Below are 26198 nucleotides of genomic sequence, written 5' to 3' on the forward strand. Positions count from 1 at the left end.
CACCCTAAGACCCCAACGACCAAAACCAGTAGATGTTCTTGATTTGCACAGTTTTTGTTTTGTTTTTTTAAAAACAAAAATTATTTTGCACAGTAGCATTCAATCAGAAGTAGCCTGAATGTGAGTATTTTGTGCTGCTGCACATTTTTCACAGTTGCAGATTTAAAAAAAAAAATGTATTTTGTTGTTTGATATAATACTTTCCTTTGATGGAATGAATACTTTAAAAACTATAGGGTCTATTGAAAAAAATTTTGATTGTGGTTATTACTCACCCAAGTCAATAAGAAATGTAAACAAAAAAAATTGTTCCATTGCTCTTTTCTTAGTGTGGACCTTAAAGGGTTAAAATTTCAAGTTATGGCCTTGTAACTCAAACTCCAAAGTGAGACAATAACTTGAAATTTCAAATTAATAAATTGAAAAATTCAGAGAAAGATCATACTGGATAAGGCATTGCACTTTAAGTCACAGAAAATTAAATATACAAAACAAGTTCACAAAAAATAAAGAAAAAGATATTATAAATATCTCAAAATCAAGGTCTCTATCATGAAAACTGCTCATAAAACTGACAGTAACAGATGAGCAGTGGCATGTGAAATAATTTCTTTTTATTATTTTAGAATGTATATAGTGGATGCGTTCATATAATGTGGTACTGAAGTTCCCCTGCTTTATTTATTTCTTAATAAATTATTAAATTTGGAGTCATTTTTTAGAAGATCTAATTATGACGCTGACATTTTTCGAATGTAAATCAAACGTAACTAAAACGGAAGTTTGTTTCCGCCACTGAATTACTAAATAAACAAACTTCAGGGTTGTACTGTTTAAACTAAATACATTTCTAAAACGATGTTACTAAAAATACTACAGAATGTGTTCAATGAAAAAAAAAAGCTAAAATAAAGTTAAATGATGACCTGAAGCATAAAGCCAAATTCGTTAAGACACCGTGTTGTTACGGGTTAATTCAAACACTCTCAGATCACGTGCGCACATCACATGACCTACCTCGTCAGAGCTTGTCAGGTCTTTTCCGTATCTCCCTCTGCTTTCCTATCTCTTAACTTCAACCGTATTTCCTCCAGTTTATTTTGCTTGACATTTCATGTGGCAGCGGGTCTTATTGTGTGTTGCTCGAACACAGGACTGCGCTGCATGTTTGTTAACCTGCGTCTTGAATAAAATTTCGCTCCATTCAGAAACGACCCGAAGAGCCACAGCTAGCCTCTGGTAGCACGCTAGCAGCTGTTCAGTTTTGGGGATAATAGCGTCGCTGTGAGGCAGCCAACCAGGCACAAAGGTGAGAGGGAAGCAGCTGAGTGTTTGACTTCTGACTTGGACTCTGTGGTGTTATTTGCACAGCGTGACAGCGATGTGAGAAAAACTGAATTAACGTCGAGTCTTTTACGCTTTAGCTAGCATGGTGTTAAAAGGAAAAAGATGACTCGTACTGCCGTACACACGCTTACTTGCATCTTGATGATTGTCCTTAAAAGAATTACAGAGCATGTTAAAGTTTGGGTTTTTAAAATCCAGAGTTTTTATACTGCTTCCCAAAACATCACCAAGGAGCATGCACACACTACATCTCTTATGTGGGGGTGTATTTGTGCTGACACTGTCAGCACAAATAGAACTTATTTTATTGTTTATGAGTCCATCAGAAGAAGCAGCATAGTAAAAGGCTTGCATGTCAGGTGTACAAAAGCTGTCATGAAGCTGACTAATCTAATGTAAGCCAGCATGCTTACAGTTCTTACAATTGCAATGTGAAAGAATGTGTAAGGGAAAAAATGCTGAAATTGATGGATTTTACATTTACATTCCACTTTATTTCAGGGAATAGTCCTAACTTCGTGTGTTCTTCATTTCTTAGGGCAGGTTCTATGACATACGACCATCAACCCCGATCAGAGGATGTACCCGCCTTCCAGAAAGGACTTCATCTCTCTGACACTCAGTGACCCACACAGTCAGAACTACAACAATGGCAAACACCGAAGGCAGTCCTGCTGGAGAGTGAGTAGTCCTGTAATTTGATATACAGAGCTCGGCTGACGAATGAACGTGAAGTTTCTTAAAGATTTTAGAAACATGAAACAGGAATGCACGTATAATTATCTAAAACGGTGCCACCTAAAGAGGATTTTTAGGGCATAGGACTAGGAGTGACTTGGAGGCTGGAGTCGGCACTAAAAACTGGAATGAGAGGGTTAGAAAAGATAGTAAAGGCAAATAGCTAAAAATGTCAAAGTGGTTGAACTAGGCTTAAAAAAACACACACACACACACACACACACACACACACACACACACACACACACACACACACACATATATCCAAAGGGAAAAGGAGAACCAGGTGCTGATAGTACACTGCAGAAAGTCTCAGACTGTCTTAGCGACATACATTGCTGGATGTCTCTGAACTTTCTCAAACTAAATCATGACAAAACCGACATTAATTAATCTTCGGTAAGCAGGACTCTATTAGTCTCATAAGAAACAATTTGGGCCCATTATCAGCTAATGTACATCCCCATGTAAAAAATCTTGGTTTCATTTTTGATTCCACTCTCAAGCTGGACAAGCAAATGAATTCAGTTGTTTGTGGCAGTTTTTTCCAACTCAGGAGCATTTCTAAACTCAAAAATATCCTGTCATCTAAAGACCTGGAAACTGTTATCCATGCTTTCATATCGTCACGTCTTGACTATTGTAACTCTCTCTATTTAGGCATTTGTCACTCAAGCCTGCAACTTGTTCAAAATGCAGCCACAAGGCTCCTGACGGGTACTAGAAAGAGAGAGAATATTACCCCAGTACTCGCATCTCTACGTTGACTACCAGTTAAACATAGAATCGATTTTAAGGTTTTACTATTTGTTTTTAAAGCTCTCCATGTTTTGGCTCCAGGTTACATTTCAAATTCAAATTTTATTTGTCACACACACACAACCATACACAGTATGACATGGGGGTGAAATGCTTGTAGCTGTGCAATGCCCGACCATTAAATGAAGTTAACTTAGAAATTTACAGTAAAAAATGTGCAAATAGCAGAAAGAGATTATAAAGATTATAAATAATAGGAAATGTGTGGTGGTGCGTGTGGTGATGTGATGTGTGTCCAGTCTTATAGTGATGTGTGTGGGAGAGTCCAGTGCTACACCTGGTTCAGGGCCCGAATAGCCTGGGGGAAGAAGCTCCTCCTCATTCTCTCTGTTTTGGCCTTAAGGGAGCGGAAGCGCTTCCCAGACCTCAACAGTGAGAAGAGTCCATTGTTGGGATGGGAGAGGTCCATCATAATCTTCCTAGCTTTGGACTTGCACCGCTTGGTGTAGATGGACAGCAGGTCAGGGAGCTCTGCGTTCGGCTGAGCGCACCACTCTTTGCAGATCTTGTCTGTCCTGCTTGGTGCTGTTCCCAAACCAGATGCAGATGTTTGCCGTCAGGACGCTCTCGATGGTGAGGAGTAGAAGTTCTTGAGCACCTTCAGTGGCAGATGGAAGTCTCTAAGTCTTCTAAGGAAGAAGAGACGCTGACGGGCTTTCTTAACCAGGGTGTTGATGTGACAGGACCATAACAGGTCCTGAGTGATGTGGACACCCAGGTATCGGAAACTGTCCACTCTCTCCACTGGGCACCCACTGATGATGAGGGGTTTGTAATTCCTCGCCTGCTTTGTAGTGAAGTCCACGATCAGCTCCTTAGTCTTGCTGATGTTTAGGAGGAGGTTATTCTCCTGGCACCAGGTCTCCAGGTTCCTAATCTCCTCCAGGTAGGCCGTCTCGATGTTGTCGGAGATCAGGCCCACAACAGCAGTGTCGTCAGCAAACTTGACAATGGAGGTGGTGTCGGATGTGGCTACACAGTCATAAGTGTACAGTGAGTACAGCAGGGGGCTTAAAACACAGCCCTGAGGCACTCCAGTGCTGAGTGAGATGGAGGGGGAGACTTGTTTTCCCACCCTCACTGATTGGGGTCTGTCTGTGAGGAAGTTGAGGATCCACTGACACAGTGATGAGCTGAGTCCTAGATCCGTCAACTTGGTGAAAAGCTTAGAGGGAATTATTGTGTTGAATGCTGAACTGTAGTCCACGAACAGCATCCTAACATAATTCCCTCTGCCAGTGTCCAGGTGACTCAGGGATGTGTGGAGCAGGTGAGATATGGCATCGTCTGTGGAACGATTAGTCCGGTAAGCAAACTGAAGTGAGTCGATGGTGGCAGGAAGTGAACAATTTCAGATCTTCTTAGCCTGCACTTACCCACTCGATCTCTGCGCTCCTCCAGTCAGATGGTTTTATCAGTTCCACGCTCCCAGCTCAAATCTAGAGGTGACAGGGCTTTCTCCATTGCTGCCCCGAGACTCTGGAATAGTCTTCCCCTCTTCATAAAATCCTCTTCATCCTTGAAGTCTTTAAATCGAATCTCAAGACCTACTTATTTTCCAAGGCTTTTGGATCTCTTTGATATCTTTTTTTTTATTCTGTCTATTTGGTCTCTTATCTTATTGGATGATGTTGTATGTGTATATACGTTATGTTCACATATGTGTGCTTGTGTGAATGTGTACAGTTCTGTAGATGTATGTGCATATTTGCATGTACATTATATGCTATATACTCTTACATGTCTTACAATTCTTTTTAAAATGTTTTCTTTCTATTTAAATTCTTTTATTATACTATCCCTCTGTTCAGCACTTTGGCCGACACTTGATGTCTTTTAAATGTGCTATATAAATAAAGATGACTTGACTTTCAAACTAAAATGATGAAGCTGAGACATGTACAGTGATTTGTCAATCAGGAACAGATTGGAAATTGTTAAATATACATCGAGTTAAAGAAGCTACACAGGTTAGTTGGTTGTGCTGGCAACAACACGTCAGGCCACACGCTTAAAAGAAATATCAGTATATGGAAATAATTTATTTGTGCTTTGATAACCAAAGTGTTCAGTAATCCTTTTAAGTGTTTGTGAATCATGTTTTGTGACTAGAGTTACAATACCAGCTTTTAATAGTTCAAAGCACTTTAGAGTTTTAGGACTAGTGTGTTAGACAGCAGTACACACCGTCATCATCATCAAAACTCCAAACAAGTAAACCTTTTATGTGAACTAGTGCAGTGCCCTTTCAGGTAGAGTTGAGTTCAGGCCATGTTGTTTTTTGTAGCCTCAATTTTCTCCTAAATGCATCAAACGCAGGCAGTCATTTTGTAAAGAGGGCAGATGTAATGATACTTGATGGCTGTGTGCTGTTTTGTGTATGTGTGATATTGTGCAGAATCACTTATCTAAACAACATAAGTAATGATCTCCCAGAAAACTACAGACTCAAGATAAAGAAAATAATAATGGTAACCTAAAAAATAATTTAAATAAAGAATATAAATAGAAACATAAACCAAAAGTATTGATGTGTTTTCTTGGCCTGTGGGGTGTACTACAAAGGAAGTTTAACAGATCTGGGCTTTCCTTGCTTTAACTGATTTAACAAAACCTAAAACCCCATTCGATAATTTGCTCCGTTAATTTGGGTTTTCAGCTTCAGGGTCTGTGTGTGCACACATAAAAGTCAATCTGTCATACATCATGTGACACTTCTGACGCACAAAAAGATCCCTGCGAATGCCGCCTCCTCCAATCACAGACGTTAACGAATGATGATGATAAAATGCATCACAATCTACAGAGAACATAACAGTAAACAATAAACTTAGATTAATAGTATTTTCTGGAGCTTCTTGTGATTTGACAGCAATTAAAAAAACATTTTAATTCAAGTTAATGGTTTTATTTCTGAATATGCTCTTGGCACTGCTGCTTACTTACAAGTTGATGGCTGTAAGTTCTCAGACTTTAACGGTTTAAAGGTTACTGTCTCATAGCTTAATAAAGGAGACGTGGTTTAGCTTGTTGGCAGATCAAAGTGAAACTGACTTTACTGACTGAACAGATATTCATAGCGTGCGTTCTATGTTCTAGTGAATGGCATTTGGTGACTACAGGCAAATAACCACTAGCTACATGAAGTGGGCAGGGCATGAGATTAGTTTCTGGTGAATCACTGAACTACCAGTGTGCATGCAGGATTAAGCTGGTTGATGTATGGTAGTAGTAAAAACTTTAGGGGGTTACCGAGGCAACCGGCACCTGGAACATTTGGACATTTGGAGTGAACTTCAAAACAATGTGCAGTGAGTGAATCGCTTCCAGTGTGGGAATCTGATGCACAGTTTACACCGCTGCAACTTTGCAGGTTCATTCATCATATTAGCAAGGTAGATGGCTTAACAGATTGGCAAACACAAAATGTATTTGCCCTGCAGATAATCTGTAAACCTACTGCACTTAAAACATGTAAATAAATGATTTGGCTAAAAGGCGGCCAGATAATTCTTAAACCAAAATTCTGAACATAACTTGCTCCGACCAGGTTATATGTTCATCATAAGTTGCCCCAATAATTTAGCCTGGTAAAAAGAAAGAGAACCACTTGTGTGATGCATAAAACGCAGACTTTAAGATCCAGATAGATTGCCAAGTCGTTAATCTTGCTTTGTAGGAACCACAAATGCTGAGCCTATTGCACGCAGATAATCACAAAGCTAGGAAATGAGACACGGGTGGAATAAGGAGAAAAGATGAAGACAAGAAGTCGCAGGCAATACACAAAGCCCAGTTATTAAAATAAAAGGGGCGTTAGAAACAAGGAAGGACAGGGAACTAACATTTAGGCAAACCAGAGGGAGATGACAACAAGGAAACAATTGGAATACTGGGAAAATATGAACGTGGAAACACAAGAATGAATGTTAGTAAAATACAAACGGCGATTAAAAGACAACAAATACACAGTCCCACTAGTGGAGCAAGCAGCAGCCAGTGGAGGGAAAACACTGGTAGCTGACATCAGCTTTGAACCAAAGTATGAGAAATGCTCATCCAAATTAACTTGAATGCTACACCGCACTTACTCTGGTAAACAGCTTTTAAATTTGAAGTTGAACGGATGTAGATATGTGTTTTGTTATTTGTGTTCCTGTTACTGGGTGGGAACGTGTTTGATAAACTGAGTGAGCGAAACACCATTAACAAACTTGTATCAAATATTGACATAAAGCAGTTGTGTTCATTCACTTGGAGCATTTTCTGTGATGCTGTGATATATATAATACAACCAGAGGTGGTAATGAGTTGCTCTGTTCTTCAGCTGTAAGCATTAGACTATTTGGTTACAAGTCTGACTGGATTGATTATCTCTGTTTTTATGACCTGTTTTTGTAACAAATCGATTCCCAGGGCTTCAGTTTTCCTTTCTTACGCCTCCTTTGTTGTGGAGCAGCCTGAACTTTAAACCTCTTCAGATAAAAGCATCCCCTGAGCACATAATGTGTCCGATCACTCCAGCGAGATCAAATAGATATTGGTCCCATCACTTTGTCTCTTTTGTCTCCCAGAACATTTTCTTTAATCTTGTTTTCTTTACATTCAATTTCTTTAATCTTGTTTTCTTTACTTTTGCTCTCATCCTTGTGCGTTTAATCTGTGAGGGTCCTCATCTTCTTTGTCAAGTTTAGTACTCGCAAGGATATTATGCTGTGCATATTCAGTGTCTCAATACTCTTCTTTGCTCTTCCTCAGGGGGTTGACAGTCACAGTGCTGCTTTGCTAAAAGGTTTCTTTCATCCTTGTACAACTTGTCCTACAACCTTCTCACAATGAGACTGCCTTGGTTCTTAGTGAATTAATGGATGACATCCATTTCTCAGCTTTAAATAGAAAAGCTGTGAATCAGATGTTGTTCGTTAAGCACTACTTTGTTTCCTCTGCAGGTTGATACAAGCTCAGGAATATCACATCCTGTTTGTGATGTATTTTATCTCACACTCATAGGACAAACAAACCATGCAGGAAGAACAGGAGACCAGAACAGTAGCTAGGACATGGTGTCCTGGGTGGAAAGTGGTGCTTTTTCTTTTTAAAGAGGTAAAGTCATTTGCTGCTAAGAAATTGTAGTCCTCATGCTCCTCAGATGGCTCCATTTCCCAAGTAGCAAATTTGTTCTTCCAGCTTCAGTGTCTTCATGTTCTTTTAAGTTGTAAGGTGGAAGCAACAGTACACGCCAGTCGAGAGAGGCTGAATTGTGCAGATAAACAATGATAACGGTTTTCAGTATGTAGCTGCTTTGTAGTTAGGTCCATAAGTTTTTAGACAATGACACATCGCAGTTTATTTTAATTCAAACAGCTGAAGTGCAGGATTTCAACTTGAATTCAAGATATTTCACTGTTTAAATCTCTGCAGAAAAATGGCTGTAATTAAATTTCTTGCCGTCAGCAAAATATTTACATTCAAATGACGTGGTTTCATGGTTTGCTAACAAGAATGCCAAAATTTTCTCTGACTGTTTGAGTTGTTGTTTTGACTTGAAGGTTGTGTTCATGTGAATTTTCTGATTACTCTAACAGCACATAAGTGTAGCTGTTGCCTACAGTTGGAGCTTCTCCTCTTGACATAATCGGGGCATAATTACCATCAAATCACTTTTAAACACAATGGTTGTGGCATAATCGGTGCTGCATTTGCATATAAAACACTCGCTCAAAGACAGAGTTAAAAGCAACAGAAGGTTTCTAACCCATTTCCCTCGCACTCTGCACTGTTGCTCTCCTGAGGCACAGAGACAAGTCCTAATTTAAATTGTCAAATTTACACCAAAACACCAAAGATGGTGGTAGAAGTATCACTTCCAGAGGAAATCAAGAAACTGTATTTTAAAACAAAATTTGGGGGCAATGCCAACAAATGTGTCACACTTCAAAATAAATAAAGAAATGAATAATAATCAAATTGTCACCATTGATTCGATATAAAATAAGCTATAAGATAAGCTATGCTTCATTTGTCTTAAAAGTTGGAAATTACTGTTACAGTAGCCAAACTGTATAAATATATAAATAAATATAATATTTTTATATTGTTATTTGTTGTAACTTCTGCTGCACTTTGGCCTGGTCGCTCTTTGAAAAGAGATTTTAAACTCAATTAGACTTTTACCTGGATAAATAAAGGAAAATTTATGAAATAAAATAGAATGACTCAATAAAATGCATTACTGAAAAATTGTCCCTGATGGTGGAAGCCATTGACACTGTTTCCTCCTGTTTTTTTGTTTGTTTTGTGTGTTTTCCCACTAGTTTTCCATTTAGCTAGGTTTTGTGTCACATGAGGCGAAACCTGGAACCTGAAGAAGATCTGATGTGTTTAAAGTGTTCCTTCAATTTTTTGCTGTATATAATTTCAATATGAAAAACCCCCCAAATATATCTCAGTCATTTAAAAACTATGCAAAAGAAAGGAACACACACACACACACACACACACACACACACACACACACTCTATTAAAATTGCAACAAAAACAAAACTGGATATAATACAAAAATAATACAAAAACAGCTTCACAGAATTAAAAGTAAAATAGCTCTGGAAGAAAATTTTTAATTTAAATAAGACTTCAAAATAACTATCCAGAAGCATTTCAAGATGACTGCTGACAAATTGAACCCTTGAGATCCATATACACTCATAGGAATCTGCAAATGCAAATGATTTTTCCCAACAAATCTGCTTCATTTTAAACAGTGTTCGACTTGGCCTCAACATTCAGTTCTCCAATCAATGTCCGCTTTTATTTTGCCATAATGCACAGAATCAATTTTGCATTCAGTTTTTAACAGCCTTAGTTGCTGTTATTGAATGCTATAAAAAGGATTGTGATAATCTGGTAAAAGAAATTCTACAGATGTCCAGATCATAAGCAAAAATGCTTCTGTAATAAACGCTGTGTGATTACTTTCCTTCACTTTTTAACTGCACGGTTGGCTCTTGTAAATGGAATTAATTTTGTCCTCTGAACTGGAAAGGCAAATGACTGCTCTTATCGACTAATCTGTAATGTTTTAGTTCAGCAGTATGTCATCTGACATTTCTTCTATAAAACCTGTTCTTAAAGAAGCAGGGACTGTCGACTTGTACCTGTGGATCGTCAAATTTAATGACAGTTTATGGTTCCTGAGAAAACCGTTCTCTGCAAATCATGTTCCTCTGATGAGCTCAATGCTTGCTTCTCACACTGCACAAGGGACTTCAATAAGTGCTCTGCCCTTGTTTCAATCATAGTGGGTGTTTTTCCTACATTTCTAAAAGCACACGTAACAGGTGGGAAGCAGTGAATTTCATACTTTTCCTCCTCTCTCTCTGCAGATGAGGTCATTGAATGACTGGCTTTTGTTCATTGTGTTATATGAACTTTGAGAAGGGTAGGGTAGTTTAACATCAATCTCCTGCTATTAGAGCACTGAATTAAATTTTCTCAGAAAAAAGCTTAAGAGGGTACAAAAAGCCATAAATTGCATTTACAGAGGTCTTAAATTTATTCCCCGGTTTGCTGGAGGGGTATCTCATTGCAGACTGTCAGGAACGGATTTTGCGCTGATTTTATAGTTGTACATGAATTTGGAATTGGTCAATCCATCCATTTAAGCTATGTTATGTAAAGGTGTTAATTCATGCTTAATAATGCTTTCTTTTTTAATGTATGTTAAACTGGTTCATCCTCTAATTGAAAAGAGCCGTTTTAGCTCCCTTCCTTTTAGCCAGTTTTCTTCTGATTGGTTGCCCCTCGTAAATAGAAGTTTTAAATGGCACGTGGGTCTGTGCTGTAGACCTTATGTGAAACTCTGGCTGTATTTAAGATGACAGTTTGTCATGGTAAGAGAAAATAAGGGAAAATGATAGGTCTCCTTTGAGAACTGGTTGTGTGTGACAAATATGTAAGAGACTAAGAAATCTGGTAGGGAACAAGTCATGGCACTATAGGTGTGTAAATGAGCATAATGGGTTGTCTGTCTCCATATGATGAACGATTGATCTGCTCAGGATGAATCCTGCCTCTCTTCCAGTGTTGCCACAATAGGATTCCATTTCTATGAATGTTTTTATCCCATAGGTTTGGAGCATTTGACTCCAGCACTATAGAAGTGCAACTTATTCTGTGTTTGAAAAGTGAAGTGCCTTGAATCTGCATTCTTCCTGATGACCAGTAGGGGGCGTCTCTTTTCAAAAAGATCTCTAGTTGGATGGAAATTAAAAGGAAAATGACAGTAACAGTTGAAGGCTCTTGTCTGTGAGCTTAGTAAACACTTTCTGGGTGAGTTTATGGCCTTAGTCGCTAGTTGTAGGTTAATGCAACATGGTGTTTTTGTAAATTTTGGTTTCCATTACAGTTCAAAGGGGGAGGATGCACAGGGATTTACCATGTTATCGACAAGTAGCAGTGAGCCTTGGTTTCTCAGTTTTCCCCTACCCTTGCTTATCACATCGAGTTTCAACACAACAACATGTTGCCATCAGAAATGTTCAACTTGAGGCTTCACAACTAAACTTAAGTAACCAATTCGTGATGTCATGGAAGTATCAGCCATATTTTATGTACGGTCTGTTCTCTGACTGCAGATCTGAACGTCACAGTTTGGTCAAAAAGTATAAAACTGAATCATGAGTCTCCTGGTGATTTCAAACACTGCTTTCAGTGCACAATTTTTGGACTGTTAGGCTGAACAGAATATCCTCATTATGTTGAAATGAAAATGCCTCCTGAGGCCATGGCTCATACAATGGTTCAATGCTTTCATGATGTTGCACAGGTGTTAATTAGAGCAGAGTGGTGCCAGGGTGCCTGTTGCCTTCTCTCCTCAGAGACGCTGGTTTTCTCACTCCCTCTGCTTTGCAGGGTTTAGCTGGTTAGATGAGAAATTTGAAAATGTACTTGCACCAAGCGGAAAGAGATGTGGAGTTTATACAGGGTAAGGAGACTATCATGCCTCCTTCTTTTACGCTCCTACTTTTTTTTTTTTTTTGGGAAAAGGAGCCTAAACAGATTTGTTGGGGAGAAATTACAACCTCCTTTGAGACATCTGTGATTGAAATTCAGAGCTGTTAGACGTGTTCCAGTTTAGCTAGCACTGTTTATCTGCCCACAGAAATGGAAGCAGCTGTCTCGGCTCCAGCGAAGCCTCATCCTGTTCCTGCTGGCTCTGCTGCTCATATTGGGACTGCTCTCCTACAGCAGCATCACAGAACATTGGAGAGGTAAACACTTCCCTCTCCATGCTAAGCTAACATCACATACACAGAGACAAAAGTCTGTTATTAATTTTAATGGTCTTACTTTTTATGTAGCTAAATGGTTATTTGGATTGGGTGTTTGCCATGTTTACAGTGATTAAAAAAATTACAACTCCAGGACACAGTGATCATAGTTTATAATTAAAATATTTAGCAATAGCTCTACAATGTAGTTTACTGGGCTACCATCATGACGGCCTTCTTTTCTTATGTGTGCATGTGCTTGTGTAGGTTTGTCTGACCAGGAGGACTGGCTGGAGTTGAATGACAGAGAATTAAAGGCCATTCCTCCAGGTGTGAAGCCAGTGTTGGGTCAGGCTGCAGGTAAAGCTCCAGATCCGGTGGGGGGACCTCATTTGCAGCTAACTGTTGTTCCAGATGCTGCAGGAGAAGCCAGAGGACCAAATATCCCCATATTGGTTAAGCCTCCAGTTAAGGTTAGAGTTGTATTTGTACTTCTTTATTTTGGAAGCATCAGTTAAAACTGCGGTAGGTAAAAATAAATAAATAAATAAAACAAACAAACAAAACAACAAAAAAAACCTGAAAAGAATATGGGGAAATTAAAAAAAAAACAAAACAGGTCTTCATGCCTGAGGTATTCAGTGCTGGCTTTCAGCTTTTGAAACTTGGCGTTTGAACCTTGCTCTGGTCTAAAAACACCTGTGGATGTCTCTTGGATATCTAGTAACACTTACCCAGCTTTAACACTTGTAATATTTTTTTTTTTCTTTGTAGAATTATTTTTTTTCTGTGTAATTATTGTTTATTGTGCTTACTCATTTATGACCTCTATAAGCCCTTTCTCGCTGATTTCATAATCCCAATTTTCTGTTTCAGTAAATATTTAATGCAATGTGATGTTTAATTTGAAAATTGTGGTGCTTTTTTTATAGTTAAATGGACTATAAAGCAGGGTGTTCTTGTTGCTATTCTATGAGCATGCAGTGTGCTTAGTTTCTCAGATCCTTTTCTCATTCCGTATCAAAACACCAAAATGCTCCTCTTCAAAATTAGGGTTTGGCTATATACATCTGTTGTGTATTATACAGGTCCTTCTCAAAAAATTTGCATATTGTGATAAAGTTCATTATTTTCTGTAATGTACTGATAAACATTAGACTTTCATATATTTTAGATTCATTACACACAACTGAAGTAGTTCAAGCCTTGCTCATGAAAACCCAAAATTCCTATCTCAAAAAATTTGCATATCATGAAAAAGTTCTCTAAACAAGCTATTAACCTAATCATCTGAATCAACGAATAAACACCTGCAAAGATTCCCGAGGCTTTTAAAAACTCCCAGCCTGGTTCATTACTAGGGATGGCACTGGTTCTGACATAAACGGTAGTAACCAGACCGAAAAGCAGCGCACATTTCGGTGCTTTATTTCGGTGCTTTTTTTTTCCTGAGCTGTGATACACTTCTAGCCAATCATTTTACGTTTCCGAGGATAGTAGGCGGGTCCAGGTACGTACGTTCTTTTAGAGCAGAGCTACAGATTAAAAATGTCCAAGGCGAAGCGGTCAAAAGTCTGGCTGTACTTCACAGCAAAATATGCAAACTCAGCAGCCTGCAACAAGTGCTTTAAGCTGATACTGTGATACTGTCAAAGGAGGAAACACCTCAAATCCGATGAAACACCTGGCGATGCATAGCGTTTTTTTTAAAAGCCCAGAAATGCGCCGTATTTGATAGCTTGTTGCGAGACCTCACACCAAGCACATCTACTGCGGGTGGGTTGCCTGTTATGCAACATCCCCCAAAAACACGACGAGGAGAGTCCTGGCCCCTAGCCCTGCCAGTGTAGCAGAAATGATGACGGGTGATGATGCAGCAGCAGCCGTTCTTCTCTGCGTGAGTAGCTTAATGTTGTTCATGTGTAATTTACGTTGAGTAGGCTAACCACGTTATTACATTAAGGCAGGTAAGGTGAACTAGCAAACATCATCATAGCTACATGCGGCTGTCCTCTTGTTTGATGGCAGATACTCCCTTCACCCTGGCTAAAAAGGCTAAAATGACCAAAGAAAAAGTGGAAAACAGTTAAACATGAGAGGTTTTGGACAAAGTTTGTTTTTTTCCATTGTTTAAGCACTGCTTCCAGCCAAGAGTGATGCCATATATGCCACATAGCTGCAGAAAAGGCTAACATTGTTATCTTTTTACAAAAAACAGCTGAACATGAGAGGTTTTTGGACCAATTTTGTGTTCTCCATTCTTTAAGCACCGGTTTGAGCACCGGCACCGTTTCAAAAGTACCGATTTGGCGTCGGTATCGGATAAAACCTAAACGATACCCATCCCTATTCATTACTCAAAACCGCAATCATGGGTAAGACTGCCTACCTGACTGCTGCCCAGAAGGCCATCATTGACACCCTCAAGCAAGAGGGTAAGACACAGAAAGAAATTTCTGAACGAATAGGCTGTTCCCAGAGTGCTGTATCAAGGCACCTCAGTGGGAAGTCTGTGGGAAGGAAAAAGTGTGGCAGAAAACGCTGCACAACTAGAAGAGGTGACCAGACCCTGAGGAAGATTGTGGAGAAGGACCGATTCCAGACCTTGGGGGACCTGCGGAAGCAGTGGACTGAGTCTGGAGTAGAAACATCCAGAGCCACCGTGTACAGGCGTGACCTGGGAAATGGGCTACAGGTGCCGCATTCCCCAGGTCAAGCCACTTTTGAACCAGAAACAGCAGCAAAAGCACATGACCTGGGCTACAGAGAAGCAGCACTGGACTGTTGCTCAGTGGTCCAAAGTACTTTTTTCAGATGAAAGCAACTTCTGCATGTCATTTGGAAATCAAGGTGCCAGAGTGTGGAGGAAGATTGGGGAGAGGGAAATGCCAAAATGCCTGAAGTCCAGTGTCAAGTACCCACAGTCAGTGATGGTCTGGGGTGCCATGTCAGCTGCTGGTGTTGGTCACTGTGTTTTATCAAGGGCAGGGTCAATGCAGCTAGCTATCAGGAGATTTTGGAGCACTTCATGCTTCCATCTGCTGAAAAGCTTTATGGAGATGAAGATTTCATTTTTCAGCATGACCTGGCACCTGCTCACAGTGCCAAAACCACTGGTAAATGGTTTACTGACCATGGTATTACTGTGCTCAATTGGCCTGCCCACTCTCCTGACCTGAACCCCATTGAGAATCTGTGGAATATTGTGAAGAGAAAGTTAAGAGACGCAAGACCCAATACTCTGGATGAGCTTAAGGCCGCTATCGAAGCATCCTGGGCCTCCATAACACCTCAGCAGTGCCACAGGCTGATTGCCTCCATGCCACGCCGCATTGAAACAGTCATTTTCTGCAAAAGGATTCCCAAGTACCGATATATGCACAGTGCACAGATATATGCACAGTTATGCACTCAATACCAAGTAGTGAGTGCATAACTGAACATAATTATTTGAAGGTTGACTTTTTTTGTATTAAAAACACTTTTCTTTTATTGGTTGGATGAAATATGCTAATTTTTTGAGATGGGAATTTTGGGTTTTCATGAGCTGTATGCCAAAATCATCAATATTAAAACAATAAAAGGCTTGAACTACTTCAGTTGTGTGTAATGAATCTAAAATATACGAAAGTCTAATGTTTATCAGTACATTACAGAAAATAATGAACTTTATCACAATATGCTAATTTTTTTGAGAAGGACCTGTACAACCTGTGACCCACATCAGACCTTTTCCATGATATTTTTATATTTTCCTTTGTGTTTTTAGCTCTAGCAATGTGTGTTTTCACAGAAAAAGATATTTGCAAACAAAAGAGGTCCACCAAGCCTACAGAGAGATGCAAATGTTTCAGACACGGTCGGCAGGGAGAAGCAAGAGCAGGTGGTTCAAGAGGACGAAGGTGAAGAGGAGGAAAAACAAAAGAAGATTGTCAGGTGATAAAAGATTGTAGTCAAACATTTTTTTTTTTTTTGCTGGATGGAGGCAGTGACACATGCTTCAGTAGATATATCAGAGAGACCGATATAAATAATTCAGGTATAAGATGTTTACTTTTAATACACAGCTGGAGAGGAGCAATGATTGAAGCTGACCAGGCTACAGAACCTCCACCCTCAGCCAATGAGAAAGAGGCAGCAGTGCCCCCAGCACCTGCCAACCCAGCTGGCACTGTCCCACTAGAAGGTCAGCACTGCTTGCTGTAATTCTAAGCAAACCTTTCTTGCTTTCAGGGTGCACTGAGAAGGTTTAAAAATTTCCCCTCAAACAGATTCTTTAACATAGCTTTGGCCAGTTCTACTATTATATGCTCTTTATAGCTCAGCATTTCTTTTTGACTTAAAGTTGAATGTTTCCAACTCACACCATGAAGACCTGCTGTGCTCAAAGCATCAACACATGACACAGAATTTCTACTTCATTTCTACTCTTTCTACTCCAAATAATAAGAATAAGAAGTATGCTGTTCAAAGAGCTTCCAGCAGGAGACACAGATGTAAGTTTACACTTTAATTATTCATTGTTATTCCTTTGCTTGTAGTTTCACCTGAAACTAGAGTGCGACTGGAGGCAGTGTGCGATGCCTTCAGACATGCTTGGAAAGGCTACAAGGACTACGCCTGGGGTCACGATGAACTCAAGCCCATCTCCAAATCTTTTGGTGAATGGTTTGGACTGGGTCTGACGCTGATTGATGCTTTGGACACCATGTGGATTATGGGCCTAAAAGAAGGTATTATTTATATTATTACTTGTTTTAGGTTGTTTTTTTTTTTTGTTTGTTTGTTTTGGCTTTTGGGTTTGACGTTTTTTGGGGGGCTTGACATCATTGAAATTGTCTCTAAACTGATACCAAACGCGATATCCGTGTAGGATATTGCACAAAATTATTGTTATTTGTTATTTATGCTAAAACCATGAAATTGTGCTTATACTTGAACATATGACACCCCCCCCCCCCCAATTAACAAGACTAGTTTGAAATAAAATAATTGTGTTATAGTGCTGCTGATTTTACTTTGACTAACCAAAAATTTCTCTATGCAAGAAAAAAAATCCACCAAGGAGATGTAGAGGTCCATCGTTGTAGCAGCTGCTAGCCTTCAAGCATAATTAGAGACATTACTTGTTGCTTGCATCACCCATCCATGGTCCATGAATAGTAATGTGGCAGGAGGAGTATGATCTATAATAATAATAATAATAATAATAATAATAATAATAATAATAATAATAATAATAATAGCAATAAAACAAATTTTGAAAACTGACTTTTTTCACGGAGTAATCTTCACCCTGTCAGACCAGCTAAGTCTCGTCTGACAGGGTTGGGTGTGCTCTGTAACTACACCACTCGATTGTGTTACTTGAAGTAAAACTCGGCCATACAGATGTACAGACTTTTTTTTTTTGTGTCCTGTATCTCTTTATCACACTGTTGTAATTTACCTTTCTTGGCACAGAATTTGCAGAAGCAAAGACCTGGGTGGAGAAAGATCTGTCCTTTAACAAGAATGTGGATGTGAATTTATTTGAAACAACCATACGTATCCTGGGGGGGCTGCTGAGCACTTACCATCTAACAGGAGACCAGCTTTTCTTGGAAAAAGCTGTAAGTTGTCCTATAACAAAAATCGTCTCGCTTGTTACGTGAATTAGGGCTGTGAAATAAATTGAACCCATTAGAACATGCATGTACCATTTCTATAAACTAGAGTATAGTGTTTATAAGGTTAATCTTATTTTTTTTCTATATTTATAATTTATGTTTATCTAGTAAAATTGATCATCACAATGGTTTGCTGTACTTAGAATTCATCAGCTTCATTTTTTTCAAATAAATTCAATAATGCTTTAATCTTAGAACACGTACGTGGTGACTTCCTCTTTAATTCAGTCTCTTCTCTACACTTAAAGAAAGACATTGGCTCCAGATTGATGCCTGCCTTCAAAACACCTTCAAAGATTCCCTTCTCAGATGTCAACATTGGAAAGGGAACAGCACATCCTCCCAGATGGACATCAGACAGTACGCTCGCTGAAGTCACAAGCATTCAGCTGGAATTCAGAGAGCTGAGCCGCCTCACTCAGGACCCACAGTATCAGGTTAGGACACCACAAAGCTCTGCACTACAGTAAAATGTATTGTAATCTGTATTTTTGAGATGGAGTGACAAATAAACAATTAATGTGGTAAGATGATGTGCTTCAGTTCAGTTAAAATCTGACGTTGTGTACCCATCACTCGTTCTCTGGGGATTGAAGTGACAAGCATAAATTTATGCCTAAAGAAGTTCAGCCTGGTCTGACATGAACTTAAATAGTTTCTGTCACATCCAGAGACAGACATGTGTGCCAGCTTTTGATGAGCCTTAAAGTGCAAAAAATGAAACATGAACCAAAACATGAGCAGTAAGTGAACAGAGGCTGTTGGTTTCATGTCATCTCATTAGTCCCATTCCTCGCTTTTGTCTCTCCAGGAGGCTGTGAATGAGGTAATGACGCTGGTCCACAAACTGCCCGGCAAACATGACGGACTGGTGCCCATGTTCATCAATACCAACAACGGCCAGTTCACCCACAAAGGAGTCTTCACACTTGGTGCCCGGGCAGACAGCTACTATGAATACCTGCTCAAACAGTGGATTCAGGGAGGCAAAACAGAAGACAAGTGAGTACAGCTTTTCAGTTTGCCATTGTTTTTCCATGATTCTGTGGGAAAGTGCCAGACTGCTAAAGCTTCAACTGCAGAACTAAAAAATGTAATAAACCTTCATCAGTCTATGTGTGTCTCACCTAAGATGAACTGTACTCGATCCTTTTGTTTTCCGTGTAGTATTTAAAAGGTATAAGGGCCTTAAAGATCAAAAGGGTGTGTCTAACAGATGAACAGGAAGTGTTGCAATGTAATAAACTTGAGATTTACAAGCAGTTTGCTAACTAATCTTAGAAAGATGTTGATTGTCCTCGTTTTCAGTCAGACTCATAGCTAGGATATACAAGATTCCTAAAAAAACCCATCAAAAAACAAAAACATCAAGAAACACAAATTTCCACAACATGTTTTGAAGAGCAAAATATTTTGAACACATGCAGAAATCTTGCTGAGCTTTTAAAGTACAGTTTGACTTTAACTCATTTGTGAATGGATACCACATGCTCTGAATAGATTTGTGATGTCAAGATCAAAGCTCTTGGGTGGCAGCAGACAGTCTGTTGCTGAACTTCTTGTTCTTCTCGCCTTTGTGACTCTGGCTTTATATTTTGGTTTTGTCATGATCAGTTGAGATTTTTGAACTGTGTTTTATGTTGGCAACAAAAGTTAGTGCACTTTATCAAGTGAGTATTACAGTGTCCCAAACCACATTACTGCAGACTGACTAATCGTATGATAATGTCTGTTATGTATAGAGATGGCACGATACCACTTTGTTATGACCGATACGATATCATAAATTTGGATATGTGCTGATACCGATATGAATCCAATATAGTGGGGTTTTTTTAATCAATAAAATGTTTTTTTTAATATCTTGCTGCATTTTGTATTAGTTCATACTCAAGTTTAAATAAACAACAACACTAAAGCTATTCTGTTATACCTGTATGTAAAAAATACACTGCACCCAAAATATTTCATAGTTCAGCAATACTGATCAATCTAATAAACTTAAACCTACTCCATTCTTCCTATTCTGGTATTTTAAAGAGTACTTAGCAGAAATCTTAAGCAACCTAACTAATAGGGTTCCAACTCCCAGCAAAAAAAAAAAAAAAAAAAGGGAACCACCCCCAACCTCCACCTCATGATGCTTAATCGACGTAATCAACTTTGTAATCAACTGCTCTGCCACCTGTAGCTCAGGTGGCAGAGCAGGTCAGCCACTAATCAGAAGGTCGGTGGTTCAATCCCAGGATGCCTCCTGGCTGCATGCCAAATATCCTTGGGCAAGATACTAACCCCATGTTTGCCTACTGGTGGTGGTCAGAGGGCCCGGTGGCGCAAGTGTCCGGCAGCCTTGCCTCTGTCAGTGCGCCCCAGGGCAGCTGTGGCTACAATGTAGCTTGCCTTCACCAGTGTGTGAATGTGTGAATGACTGATTGTAGTGTAAAGCGCTTTGGGGTCCTTAGGGACTAGTAAAGCGCTATACAAATACAGGCCATTTAATTTGATGCAGTGTGGGGAAAAAAATGCACAGAAATAAAATATTTTTTTAAATAATTAAATAGATTCAACATCTTCCTTCAACAGAACTGCAGACTGCACAGATGGTACCTTCCCAAAGGAAAAAGTAATATAGCTTACTAGGGCATATTAGACTTAACAGTTACTATATACAGTAATGGACTTTGGTTGTAAGATTCAGATAATTATTGATTAAAAGCTAGACATTTTAAATGAGAATAAGAAAGAAAAGTATGTCTTTGTGCCCCCTTTTCCCCGTTCATGCCCTATCGGCCCCCCTGGCTAAACTTTGCTAGATCCGCCCCTGCACAGTTACCAGCCGTCAGCTGCATAGAAAAGGATCCTGGTGTAGAAAGTAATATTAAATAAATTCTAACAACAGCTTATTAAGCTTAAGCGTGCTGCTGTTGTTCAGCCGCTGGTTTCCTCTTTCTGGCGCAAAGTGGGCAATAAACAAACAAGAGAGACGGACTCGCGAGTCGCGACAGAAAAGCCGATCAGCTGATCATTAACCAGTTTCAGATTGAAGTAGCAGCAAGAAGAGGCAGTCGCTCCAGGTATTGGTTGTTAAGCTTAACGCGGGAATGCTTTACAAACATTCAGAGATGAACTTACACACTTGCTTTACTTCTCTCTGGGATAACTTTCTCAGAGATGAAATGCTGGTTTGGTAGCAGGCTTCAAAAACACACAGCCGCTCTATCACGTGAGCACACTGCTCCGACGTGCTACGGTTATGAGCCGAGTTACGCCGTGTCGCAAGTTTTGTGAGGTGCTTTTTTTTTTTTTTTTATATATTTAATGTATCGGATTACATTTTTTTTTTATTTCTCTCCGATATCCGATCCAGTAATTTACGTCAATATCGGACCGATACCAATACGTAATATCGGATCGGTCCATCTCTAGTTATGTATGTTGCTAATTTTCCTCTTTATGTGTATGCTTTGTTCAGTCTGTTGGAGGACTACCTTGAGGCCATAGAGGGAGTGAAAAAACACCTGGTGAGACAGACGGGACCCAGCAAGTTGACCTTTGTCGGAGAGTTGTCCCACAACCGCTTCAATCCTAAGATGGTAGAGATACTTATTCAGAGTCATTGACAAGATAAGGTGGTCTTGAATCCAATGCGCTTGTTTGTTCGGGGTTATTTTTTATAATGCCATCGTCAGTCAACCATAGACAAACTGCCTTGTTAAATCAATCACCCGTTGTGCTTGAGCTAAATCTGTATCAATAAAAAGTCCCATGACACTCATTAGCTGGTCGATTTTTGGCTATCATTAATCTATCATTGTTTCTCAGCCTCTTCTTTGTGGACTGTATCTCTCACTCTGCAGGATCACCTGGTATGTTTCCTGCCAGGGACTCTTGCTCTTGGGGCCCACAACGGCCTCCCAGGGGATCATATGGATCTGGCTGTGCAGCTGATGGAGACCTGTCACCAGATGTACAAGCAGATGGAGACTGGACTGAGCCCAGAGATCGCACACTTCAGCCTGCAGGCCAGTGATGGGAGTGATGTTATTGTGAAGGTGAGACTCAACTTATTGATCATCCATCCATCCATCCATCCATCCATCTTCATCCGCTTTATCCGAGGCCGGGTCGCGGGGGCAGCAGCCTAAGTAAAGAGGCCCAAACCTCCCTCTCCCCAGCCACCTCCTCCAGCTTATCCAGGGGAACACCAAGGCGTTCCCAGGCCAGCTGAGAGATATAATCTCTCCAGCGTGTCCTGGGTCTGCCCCAGGGCCTCCTCCCAGTGGGACATGCCTGGAACACCTCACCCAGGAGGCGCCCAGGGGGCATCCTTGTCAGATGCCCGAACCACCTCAGCTGGCTCCTTTCGATGTGGAGCAGCAGCTGCTCTACTCTGAGCCCCTCCCGGATGGCTGAACTTCTCACCCTATCTCTAAGGGAGAGGCCAGCCACCCTTCGGAGGAAGCTCATTTCTGCCGCTTGTATCCGCGATCTCGTTCTTTCGGTCACTACCCACAGCTCGTGGCCATAGGTGAGGGAGGGACGTAGATCGACCGGTAAATTGAGAGCTTCGCTTTTACACTCAGCTCCCTCTTCACCACCTCGTGGTGAAGAGGGAGCATCACTGCAGCTGCAGCCCCAATCCGTCTGTCGATCTCCGGCTCCCTTCTCCCTTCTTATTGATCATCTTATGTCTTATTTTACTATTATTGTTAAATGTATTATTACATTAATCACATGTAGAAGTGTCTTTTGGTTTTTGTATTCCCTAATTTTCAGTGTGGCTTGTATGTAATTATTACTTACTGTTACTGTATGGAGGTGTGTCCCAGAGTGGGAATGCTTAAATGTGGTATGGAGATGTAGGGCACTATGCTATGATATCTGGTTGCTGGATCTCGCTGACTGATGTTTACCTAGTAGACCAAAAGCAATCAAACACTTCCTCCAAGCATTATTTTTCATGTTAATCTTGTAGTTTATGTAGGCTGGATACTCAGAGAACAGCTGTATTTACTCTCTTGTAGTCCAGCACAGACACAAGCAGCTAAGAAGCGGCTGCTAGTGAGTGTAGATTTTGACCTCCCCTTCACCCCCTGTGATCGTGCAGCTGGGAAAAAGTGATGTTGACCAGCACAAAGGTTTTGCTTGGTGAACATTTTAGAACTCTCTACAACCACATATGATTTAAACCAGCGGCCCCCAACCCCCGGGCCTCGTACCGGTCCGTGAGTCATTTGGTACCGGGCCGTGAGAGTTGAGGCTCAGGTGTGAAATGTATGGTTTTCAGGGGTTTTATCGGTTTTCAGCGTTATTTTGTTATCGTTTTTATTGTTAACTCGGTTTTCCTGAGTCTTTTCACGTGTGTTATGAATAAATCTTTTTTCGGTACACGTACTAGTTTTATTTTGTTGTATTTATCTGCGACACCTTGAAGGCCGGTCCGTGAAAATATTGTCGGGCATAAACCGGTCGGTGGCGCAAAAAAGGTTGGGGACCGCTGATTTAAACGTCTTTATTTATTTGAATTTATAGATCTGCATTGCGAAACAGTCTTTGTTATTTCTTTGTATTAAAAGCACAATATTTAACGAGCTGCAATAACCGAGAGTAAAGCACACCCACTGAGAGTTCTTGACCCTTTTGAGGGAAATTTTAATCAGTGAGTTTATGTTTGTTGTCAAAGTCATGACTGTACCCTCCTTAACCCTCCTCAAAGCTCATTTCATTTTTCATTAACAGCTTGTAGGTTTATATGGTTACTGTTCTCTGCTCTGCCACTTCTATGAATATTAAAATACGGTTCTGAAACATTTCAGGAGCTCATTTAAATTCTGTTATAAAAACTAAGGAAGGCGTTTGAAATTCTCAAGGATTTTACACATTGTGTGAGTGTGCACCTGACGTTTCTGGACACAAGTTGCTTTTAGACATGATTTTGACATTAAACACGCTCAGTCTAGGTATTTTGTGTAGGTACTGTAAGGTAGAAAGTAGTATAATAATACAGAGAAGCTTGGGGTTTACAGAGTCGGACTTCATTGCTGTCCAGATGTCTGTTGTGCAGTCACTGAGTTTTGATCCTCCCTGCTCTTAGCTTGTATTTAATCTTAACTGTAGCCTTGCTGCTCTTATAAGATGTCATCAAAATGGTATTTTTCATTTTCTGTGGGACTGACTGGTTGTATTAAGGGTCAAGCTGAAACACTGATCTTTATGTCATCTTTTTTGTTGTTGTTTTTATTGTACAATGTTCTGACAACTTCTCCTGTACACTTCAGCCTGCAGACAGACACAACCTGCTGAGACCAGAAACTGTGGAAAGTCTCTTCTACATGTACAGATTCACCAAAGATGCCAAGTACAGAGACTGGGGATGGGACATGCTGCAGAGTTTCAATAAGTACACAAAGGTACAGACAGCTGAATATGGATCATATTATGCGTTTTCATTACTAGCCAGTAAATGAATCTGATTTTTTGGGGGGGGTAAATTTGTACTTTGAACATTGGCTTTAATCATTTAAAAGTCCAGTCCAGTTGCAGTTTTCTTAAGTTTTTGATCATAAAAGAAAATGATTAGGTTCACACACTTATTTCAACTTACAAAAATAAAAAGTAAAGCAGTGCAGACTGATTACTGATGGAGAAAAGAAAAGACCACAGTTCAATGTCTCCCTCTCTTGTGGCTTCACAGTGCATGCACGGAAAGCTGATTGTTTTTCATGTGTAAAACTTTGGGCAGCATTGGAAAAGTTTAATTTGCATTATGATATATTTTCTGCTTCCCAATGGGGAAATTAACTTTCTGATTAGGTGCCTCTATTGTTGCAGGTCTCTGGTGGTGGCTACACATCCATTAACAATGTCCGCGACCCACTTAGCACCGGGCCCCGGGACAAGATGGAGAGTTTCTTCTTGGGAGAGACATTGAAGTACTTCTATCTGCTCTTCTCTGATGACATGGAGCTTCTCAGTCTAGACAAGTATGTCTTTAACACAGAAGCTCATCCTCTCCCCATATGGCCCTCTCCACCTAAGTGAATACACTGGAGACATCAGTGAAAATCAGGCCCGTGGAGTCAGGTGCATCTCTAAGTCTCCGTCCAAGCTGAACTGCTGTGTGAAAGCAGATCTGTGCTGTCTGCCTGATATGTAAAGGAGTTTAATTTGTTTTGGGGGGTTTTGTTAATTTTTCCTAAGGAAAAGGTTAGTGACAGAGCTGGTCTCTAATGTAAAAAAAACAACAACTTTTTAAAACTCAGATCAAGCTACCGGGAACACTTTTATTTAGTACTTGGGTGACTGAGAATCTTCTTGTTTGTTCATTTTTGCTATGTGAGTTCAAAAACTCTCATTAGTCCTACATGTTGAGGAGTCCTGGCTGTTTAGGTGTCTGTTGACTCTCATGCTTGAAGGGCAGTGATTGAAATGTTTTGAGCACGTTCAGCTGAATTTTATATTTAAACGTTTGGCTCTAGTGTGTGAGTGTGGTGTGACGCATAGTTATCTTTACACTGGCACTTATTCACATATAAAAATGACACAAGTCAAAAACCCCTCAGGATTTTGTTACTCCGTGTGGCCCTATACCCCTGTGTGTGGGAGCTATGGGCTACTGCAGCACACAGGGGATCAGTTCCAGGTCACAAGTCAGTGCCTAGCTGCAGAGGAAATCAGAGCTTTCCTAATACTGAACATTTATGTCTTTGATTTAAAAAAAAGTCTTCAAGTAAAATAATAGGACAAATACCGATTTTTACACCCTCATGCTGTGCAGCTTCCAGCTGTTGACCTCTGTTACTTTTCATTGCTCTTTTTTGTTTTTTGTCTTCTTCTATATCACTTTTACACTTTTTAGCTGTGATTTACATGATTCTGCAAAATAAAGAGTTAAATGAATTAAATTCCTGAACAGCCATATCTGTGTTTGTAAAGAAAAATGTGGCTGTTGTTTACGATCTTTACCTTTTTTGTGTAGCATTAAAGCAGTCGTGGTTCTTTAGGTGTTACCTGTGTGCCAGTAAACTGGCTCTACAGATGTAATAACGATGTAATAAGTCTTGAATAATAATCTTGGCACAAGAAGCTTTGCAGTCTTTGTTCTTTCAGAGTACGTGTTTGATCAAACTTTGGTTGAATGCACTTACTAAAATGCAATACTGTAACCACCACTCATTTGAGCTTCTTGTGTACTTTACAAAAAAAAGGTGTCATCAATGACCTGCAATTAGATCATGGAGTCATGGCCTGGAATATACCACCCCCCCCCCCCCACCCCCCCCCCCCCCCCCAATTAATAAATAAATACACAGTGTCAATTGCCCCCCCCTTGAAGCTATGTTAGCAGATCAGCCA

The 26198-nt window shown here is 40.1% G+C and overlaps 1 protein-coding gene across 1 annotated transcript; it reads left to right on the forward strand.

Annotated features, from left to right (window-relative positions):
* The first annotated feature begins 992 nt into the window (after positions 1 to 992).
* On the forward strand, positions 993 to 25747 carry man1b1a (mannosidase, alpha, class 1B, member 1a). Its single transcript, XM_014407244.3, has 15 exons — positions 993 to 1035; positions 1209 to 1309; positions 1886 to 2028; positions 12066 to 12174; positions 12442 to 12647; positions 15968 to 16110; positions 16242 to 16360; positions 16716 to 16907; positions 17638 to 17786; positions 18092 to 18280; positions 18655 to 18845; positions 21316 to 21436; positions 21701 to 21895; positions 24122 to 24253; positions 24675 to 25747. Exons 3-15 carry the CDS (start codon positions 1927 to 1929, stop codon positions 24882 to 24884), a joined length of 2058 nt encoding a protein of 685 aa, XP_014262730.1. The 5' UTR covers positions 993 to 1035; positions 1209 to 1309; positions 1886 to 1926; the 3' UTR covers positions 24885 to 25747.
* Positions 25748 to 26198: the final 451 nt, after the last annotated feature.

Source organism: Maylandia zebra, linkage group LG7 (genome assembly GCF_041146795.1).
Source record: "Maylandia zebra isolate NMK-2024a linkage group LG7, Mzebra_GT3a, whole genome shotgun sequence".
In the NCBI taxonomy this organism is placed as follows: domain Eukaryota; kingdom Metazoa; phylum Chordata; class Actinopteri; order Cichliformes; family Cichlidae; genus Maylandia; species Maylandia zebra.